Source organism: Ceratotherium simum, chromosome 1 (genome assembly GCF_057802395.1).
Source record: "Ceratotherium simum simum isolate JZ-2026a chromosome 1, ASM5780239v1, whole genome shotgun sequence".
NCBI lineage: Eukaryota > Metazoa > Chordata > Mammalia > Perissodactyla > Rhinocerotidae > Ceratotherium > Ceratotherium simum.
The window spans coordinates 46,802,974-46,811,196 of NC_141900.1; the positions used below are offsets into that span (position 1 = coordinate 46,802,974).

At 41.9% G+C, this 8,223-nt stretch overlaps 1 protein-coding gene across 4 annotated transcripts; it reads left to right on the forward strand.

Moving 5' to 3' along the window:
* The first annotated feature begins 2,817 nt into the window (after positions 1-2,817).
* ARL4A (ARF like GTPase 4A) lies at positions 2,818-5,107 on the forward strand. 4 transcript variants are annotated; one of them, XM_014788211.2, is made up of 2 exons: positions 2,818-2,976; positions 4,098-5,107. In XM_014788211.2, the coding sequence occupies exon 2, from the start codon at positions 4,184-4,186 to the stop codon at positions 4,784-4,786; it is 603 nt and encodes a 200-aa protein (XP_014643697.1). In that variant the 5' UTR covers positions 2,818-2,976; positions 4,098-4,183; the 3' UTR covers positions 4,787-5,107. The 4 variants fall into 4 exon arrangements, with proteins under 4 accessions (XP_014643697.1, XP_014643696.1, XP_004431454.1 ...); XM_014788210.2 differs by having other exon boundaries at positions 2,835-2,976; positions 4,095-5,107; XM_004431397.3 differs by lacking the exon at positions 2,818-2,976 and adding an exon at positions 3,517-3,633 and having other exon boundaries at positions 4,095-5,107.
* Positions 5,108-8,223: the final 3,116 nt, after the last annotated feature.

Below are 8,223 nucleotides of genomic sequence, written 5' to 3' on the forward strand. Positions count from 1 at the left end.
GTTGTATTTTTAATATGTTGCGAAACCTCCATACTGTTTTCAATCATGGCTGTACCAACTTATATTCCTACCAACAGTGCACAAGTGTTCCGTTTTCTCCACATCTTTGCCAACACTTGTTATCTCTTGCCTTTTTGATAATAGACATTCTAACAGGTGTGAGGTGATATCTCATTGTGGTTTTGGTTTTCATTCCCCTGATGACTAGTGATGTTGAGTTTCTTTTCATGTACCTGTTGGCTATTTGCATGTCTTCTTTGGAAAAATATCTATTCAGGTCCTTTGCCCATTTTTAAATTAGATTTTTTGTGTTTTTGCTATTGAGTTGTATGAGTTCCTTGCATATTTTAGATATTAACCCCTTATCAGATATGTGGTCACAGAGCCCCTAGTGTCTCAGTAATTTTTTCATGGTGCCTCAGGCCAAAAGAAATACAGTGAAGTTCTATCCAGGTAGATAGATCCAGACAACTTAATAGTTGTAGTTCTAAACAGGGTCCAACAGATGGCACTGTGTTTCCCTAAAAAGTTAAAATATCCCCTAGAATCCCTATGAGTTCCCTGAGGCACCCCAGAGCACCTCCTCACACAGTTTAGGAACTATAGCCTAAGGGAACATTTTCCCAGCATAGCATCTAAATGAAATACCTGAATGGTCCGTCTATAGGAATATTGTACAACAAAGTAGACAGTGTATGCCATGAATTTCATCCCTTTTTATATTACTTGTTGTAGTTTCATATGGTTGTTATTGCTCATAGAGCAGGAGCATTATTTTCCTAGAAAGAGCCAGAGAGCAAATATTTTAGGTTTTGAGGGCCACAGATGGCCTCTATTGCATATTCTTATCTTTTCTGTTGCAGCCCTTTAAACATGTAAAAACCATTCTTATCTCTTACATTTGGCCCAGAGGCTCTAGTTTGTCAACCTCTGTTCTAGTTATAACCCTAGTATTTAACATTAAAGTGCAATTCAGTGAAGGTGATTCTGCAAAGCTGGAAGCTCTCAGTATTGTCCCATTTCATCCTTTTTACTCCAGGGAAGTCGATGCAGAAATGCTCCTTTGCAACTAATACGAGAAGAGCCTACTTGATTTCAAAGCTGTTGTAAACAGAGACTGTGATGGAATCTTGCTCTTAATTCTCGATTTAATGAGAATTTGCAAGTTTTTCCAGTGTAATAAAGAATCCCTGTTAAATTTCCAAGAAAAGGAGACTCAGTCATTGCACTAAGCCCTTTATCACTTACTTGCTGATTATTGTAAATGAGTAATGAGATTTCACAATTATAACTAATAAGGCAAGCCTTGGCTTATACTAGATTCAATAAATAACGTGGTAGAATATGCCATTTGAGACTTCTAGCTTTATTTCCTAAATTAGTGTCGCTGTCTTGAAAATATGTTTTGTGCTTAGTCCTTAGGTTTTATGTCAGTTATTTTTAAAAATCTAGTCTGACAAGTACTGTTCCCATGCTAGTCATAAAGGAGATAAACGTCAATAGCAATAATGGTGTTGAGAAAAATTAGGAAATTTCTTGAGGCAATTTCAATCCATATTTAAAAAGTGCAATTTTTTAAAAAAAGTGTACCATATAGATTTTTCCAAGTTCCAATCTCTTATAGCCTACACCGTAAAGATGTTTGTTCATCACTTTCCCAGAACTTTGAAGTAAGTATCCCTGCTTCTATGTGGTCATAAGTACCCTGAAATTACCACTGATCGCACTTTTGTAATTAAATTTATTTATGTGGCAATTTGGTTACTTTCTTTTTCTCCCATGAGACTGATTTTCCACAAGAGCAGAGACAGAGTCTGATGTGCTCACCATTCTATCCCTAAGCACACAGAATTGTGCCTCTTGCCTATGAGGTGTTCAGTAAATATTTGTAAATTTATGGGTCAAGCACACAAGCCCATTTAGAGTCAGAATTATCCAACAGAAAGCATTATGCATTTAATGACTTGTAGACTTTTAAGTTCTAGGACCACCACTAATTTCCCTTGGATCATTAGAAACAGCCATTTAATCTTTCATTGTATTTCCTCATCTGTAAAACCGAGATATTTCTTTTTTTTTTTTTTTTTTGGTGAGGAAGATCAGCCCTGAGCTAACATCCATGCCAATCCTCTTCTTTTTGCTGAGGAAGACTGGCCCTGGGCTAACACCGGTGCCCATCTTGCTCCACTCTATGTGGGACACTGCCCCAGCATGGCCTGACAAGCAGTGCGGGGGCGCCCGGGATCCGAAGGGGGTCGCCAGCAGCTGAGCCCGCGCACTTAACCTCTACGCCACGGGGGGGGGCAAAGAGTGATATTTCAACATGTCGCCACCTCACGGGGCTGTTGCTAGGATCACGTGGGAAAGGGAGCATTTATTCGCTTTGCAAAAGGAAGATGCGTTCAAGGTACCAGTCCGGCCCAGGCAGCTGAGGGCAACTACGGAGGCACAACCAGGTCACCCCGTTATATAAAGGGCCCGCCCGTCGGACATCCTCTGAAATCTCTCTCACCCGCCACCGCCCAGAGGACCCCCCAGGTGGCCCGAGGACAGGCGGTGCAGGGTAGGACCCACCCGAAGCTAGCCGCCAGCTGCGGAAAGTCCGCCCGAGACCCCAACGGCTCCCGGGGCCGACGCCGGAAGCCCCACCCGAGCTCGCACGCAGCCAGCCAGCGCTAGGCCGGCTCGAACGTGACCTTGTTTTGCGGTTGCTAGGAGACCTGGCTCCCGCACGCCCTCCACGGGCCGGCGCCCCGGCGAGCGCGGGAAGGGGGCGGGGCCGCGGCAGCGCGGGGAGCGGCCGGCCGAGCACCGTTAGGGCAGCCTGGCGCGCGGCGCCCGCCCGGCGCCCCTAGAAGCTGCGTCTCGGCTCCTGCCACCGCCCAGGCCTCGCTGGTGCCTTCCGGCGGGTATCAGCGCGCTCCCGAGCGGCTGTGAGCGACGCTGGGTCAGAACGAGGGAAGGACGGTTAGTCAGGTGAGCCGCAGCGGGGCGGCCAGCTGGTGTGGCCACGCCCTGCCGAGGGCGACAAGCCGGCCGGGTGCGGAGGGGCGAGCTGGAGGGATCGTGCTGCGGGTACAGTGGGCCTGCCCCGGCGGGTGCCGCAGGTCGGATCATTCACGCACGGGGGCCGGCCGACAAAGGGTTAAGGCGCCGGCAGTGACCGCGGGCCCCGGATGTGAGAGCCGCCGTGCGGCGTCCGCGTACTGCGCTGCAGGTGCGCCCGGGCGGGCGGAGCGAGCGGGCCGGCGGCGACCTGACCCACCTCCGCTCCCCTGCAGGGGCCGCTCGGCTCCCTCCGCAGGAGCCTTGTTTTCTAACTTGAGGGCAACAGGTGGTGCCTATGGACCAAAGGAGAGCCCCGCTCGGCCGCGGTGGGAGCGGCAGTAATTCTCACCAATTAGGGCGCGGGGGCGGGGTAGCATGGACGCGCTGACGCCGGTGACCAATGGGATTTGGGCTCATGGGTGGGCCGTGAGGAGTGGGCGTGGTCGGAGTTGAATCCGCGGTTTCTAGTGCAGCGGCTGCCAGAGCTGCGTGGAGAGCTAAGCTGAGCGGACTTGGGGCGCTTCCCCGTCCCGTGGAAACGCCTACCAATGCTTTCTCATTTGGACCCAGGCTCCAATTCGGGAGGTGAGAGCATTGTGGGTTTTTTTTGGGGGGGGGGTAGGGGGGGTAGGGGGGGTAGGGAGGGTAATAGTGGCGTTGAGTGTGTTAAGCATGTGGAATTAGGTCCCCAAGATAGGATTATGTCTTACGGGTTTTCTGCCAAAAAAGACACTTCTGTGGTTACTGCGACTTGGACCAGATAATGGTGACTAGGTTGTCTCCGGAATGAGGTCTTTGGGGTTTGGAGACCCAGGGGAGTAGGGAAAAGTACTTATTACTGCAATTTCAGTGAATGTTAAAGAATTTCCATGACAACTATTCTGTCGTTTTGCCTCGGATTGTGTACGTTTCATATCTCATTTGGTTTGTTTACTAAAGCAAGTTTTATCCGTCGAGTTCCTTGCGTTGCTTATTTTAGGAGAAAAAGAGAAAAACAGTTGTAGTACATTATTTCACAAGAGTAACTTATTCATTTTCCCTCTCAGCAGTCTTGTAGCTGGATCCCCTAGGAAGAGAAGTTCTAAAGCAGTAAGAAGAAAGCATTTCAGTGTGGAACATTTATTTGCAGCTGGCAATGGGGAATGGGCTGTCAGACCAGACTTCTATCCTGTCCAGCCTGCCCTCATTTCAGTCCTTCCACATTGTTATTCTGGGTTTGGACTGTGCTGGAAAGACAACTGTATTGTACCGGCTGCGGTTCAATGAATTTGTAAATACTGTACCTACCAAAGGATTTAACACTGAAAAAATTAAAGTAACCTTGGGAAATTCTAAAACAGTCACTTTTCACTTCTGGGATGTAGGTGGTCAGGAGAAATTAAGGCCACTGTGGAAGTCATATACCAGATGCACAGATGGCATCGTGTTTGTTGTGGACTCCGTTGATGTTGAAAGGATGGAAGAAGCCAAAACTGAACTTCACAAAATAACTAGGATATCGGAAAATCAAGGAGTCCCTGTGCTTATAGTTGCTAACAAACAAGACCTGAGGAACTCATTGTCTCTCTCAGAAATTGAGAAATTGTTAGCAATGAGTGAACTGAGCTCATCGACTGCCTGGCATTTGCAGCCCACCTGTGCAATCATAGGAGATGGACTGAAGGAAGGACTTGAGAAACTGCATGATATGATAATTAAAAGAAGAAAAATGTTGCGGCAACAGAAAAAGAAGAGATGAATGGTGATACCTTTCATATCTGTGTGGAGTTGATTTTCTCTGGTCTGATTTTGACAAATGAAAGAGTGTCTACAGCCTGGTTTGCCTGCCTGCCCTCCTGGATGCTGTTGAAGCTTTGTTTTATTGAACAGTCATTTGCCCAACTCTGTTGCCTTGTGGAAGATGAGTCAATGCAGTGCTTCTTAAAATGGTCTCTTCTCCGCACCCCACACATCTTTTGGTACTACCATTTTGGGAAGCCAAGCAAGGATAGTAAATGGACCAGAAAACAGTTGTGGAAATTTGACCTGAAGTTAGTGAAATAAAACTTTGAAGAGTGTCTGCCTAGTGTTTTATGCTTATATCTTTTGGGGGGAAGCCTTTGCAACGAGATTGCTTATAGGGCTTTGTATGTTAAGATAAAATGTTAATGAATGGACATGTTAGGATAGATTTATATATATATATATATACACACACACACACAGTTGTATTGATCACATTGGTCCAACCAGTAAGAGACAAGGAGGAAGTGTTTGGTTTTTTAAGTTTTAGCCAAATGAATTTTGACATTTTTTGGATTCAAGTAATGTAATGCTATATCTTAATCCTAGACAGTGTTTAAGTTGATCTAACTTAAAATAATAAAAATAAGGTATTTAGGACATGTTCAAGTGCATGGATTACTTTTCCCAACAAAGCATGTTTTGGTGTGTAGTCTTTTACTTTTTAGAAATAGCTATGCATCTTTCTACATGGTCAGGTTTAAAACACCTTTTTTGGGATTTAGGGCTGTTATAGAACTAGTTTGTTGTCAAAAGCACTTTCACTTGAAGAACCTAAAATAATTTACTTAACTCTTACATAGTAAATTTGGGCATGTAGATTAATCATAAATGCATATGCTTGGATATATGTATGGATTTATGAAGAAAGCAATTGATGACTTCAGTCAAGAGGATGTAATTACAATACATGGTCTCTAAAGTATTCCGGTTGTAAAATACTTGTTTTGTTAATATTTGCTGGCTGAACACAGAAGTGGTTTTTCATATATTTTTGTAGTGTTTTGAGAGGAGCAAAAGCTTTATAAACAACACCTAATGCACTGTGGTGTGAAAATGTAAGAGCTATTCTATGTGTTCTCTGAGCTTTAATTTTTTGTTTACAAACCGAACAGTGTTACACAGGCCATCCAGTCCTGATTATAAGGTAGGAAGAAATGATATAGTACTGCAGATAAGAATTACGATTGTAGAAAATGAAGGGGAAAGTAGTAAAGATATGTTTTATGAAAATTCGCTGGTGCTGTTTACATTGGAATCCAAAACACCTTCTAAATTAAAAGGAGGAAAAACCTTTACCCAATTCCTATCTACAAGCAAAGACTTATTTCCAGTGATCGTATATTAGCAAATGAACATAATTTCCTTGTGTAAAGCCAACAGCTGTTTGTTCTGAAGATAACCAAAAGAAATGCACTTTGCTAGCAGAGTTTTGTTTTGGTTTGGGTTTTTTTTTTTAGTGGCACAGCTGAGTTTTTGGAACCTTGATTCTTGTTACACACAAAATAACGTAGCTTCCTGTGGAGCTTTCATATGTTAAATGTACCTGCACTAGTGATAGTCACTTAGAATGTTTATATTTATAGAAATGTGGATAATAACTACCAATAAACTACTTGAGCCACTAGGAGAACAGTGTTTGAATTTGAGTTTTAATGTATTTCCACTTTGGCTGAAGCTTTTAATAGGTGTGTGAAAACAACTTTGACAGCTGGTTACATACATAGTCCTCTGGTAGTTTGGTTCTGCTGAAGTGTGACAGAGGCAGCGAAGGCTGTTTTCTGGGGGAGTCTTTTTTTTTTTTTTTACGCTTCAGTGTATGAAATCATGGTGTATATACTCCAAACATCACTAGATCCACGATGGATTAATAAAGCTTGCTGAAAAAAACTCTGAATCAATTTAGATTTTAGCCTTCCTGTACTTTTTACTTCCTTGCTGTATAAAATAGGACTGCTTTAACTATCTTGTGAAAGTTTGTGTGTTGACCCTTATTTTGTAACCTAAGTTGGTAAGCAAATCTATATTATCTAAATGTTTCATATTTAGTGAACAACAACAACAACAAGAGAAAATGGGGTGAACACTGTACTAGCTTTTTATTTATAAAATAGATTTGCAACTACAAAACTTGTCATAAGAGTTTCCAGTTTGCTAAGTTCAAGTTCCCCCTCCGCCTATTCTAGCCATTAATACCAGAGGTAGTAGGATAATGAGTCTCACACCCTGAAGAGTTTAGTCAGTGCTTTTATATCTAGTTTTTTATAAAAGTACACTTTTTCTGAAGTATATTTCTAAAATATTGTCTTATATTTGAGGTTATTTTAATACCAAATACTAATCAAAAACTGGACAACTCTAAAGTCAAATTAGTACCAAAGAACAAAGATTTTAAAAAAGAGAAGTTTTGATATTTAAAGAGACTTAAACGTCCAGAGTTATTCTAAACGGATTATAAACATTTAGGAAAAAAGTTGTATACTTGAAGTAACCAGCCTAAGTTCTCTAAGAATTAATCATGGAAAAATGAACAAATCATTGGCCAAAAAGTGAAGTTATTAGTAAAAATATATGTACGTAGAGAGAGGAGTACTAGTCTGTAGAAGAATGGTGGTTTCTGAAGAGAGGGAAAGGCATGGCATTAGACTATTTTTGTTTGAACAAGGCATTTGACACTTAAAGAGTGTTTCATTGATTATTCATGTTGACCTGGAGGGAGGTCTTTGGTAGAGTGTTTCAAGGTTCTATTTAATACAACAGTTTCTTCAGTAACGTAAACACAATGGTTTCATGAGCAATAACAAAGACACAAAAAAATTTCTTTAAACTTCTGATGATGTAACACTCAACGTTTAGCTAATACAACTTGGAATCTTGAGTATACCATCATTGGAGATTGGAATTTTACCTTTAAGGTTTAAATTTAGCAGAACATTCTGTAAATGGATAGTGGTGATGCTTGTGCAACATTGTGAGCGTACTTAATGCCTCTGAATTATACTTTTAAAAATAGCAAATTTTATATGTATTTTACCACAATAAAAGAATTTAGCAGAATATTAAATGTACTTTTAGTTTCAAAGAATCAGCTAAGAGTAGAGTGAGGGTAACCTGATTTAGAGACCAGATTTGTTTACAAATTGTATGGAAGACTGGGGTGTTTAAATAAAAGCTTAGTGTTGAACCAATATACCATGATAAACTAATAGTCATAAAGTTAATATTAAAATATATGACAATCGGAGATAATAGTCTCAACAAACCACAGTTGGAGTATGTATCAAATTCTGTATGTGCAAGTTAGAAATGTAGGGATGCCTATATGGGAGGATGGGTTAGGAGGATATTAAGTGTACTAGCTAAAAACACCTTGAGCTTTGGAGTCAGCTCAGG

Excerpts from the sequence above, each read along its gene's own strand:
- ARL4A (XM_014788211.2), top strand. The coding sequence starts at position 4,184 with ATGGGGAATGGGCTGTCAGACCAGACTTCTATCCTGTCCAGCCTGCCC.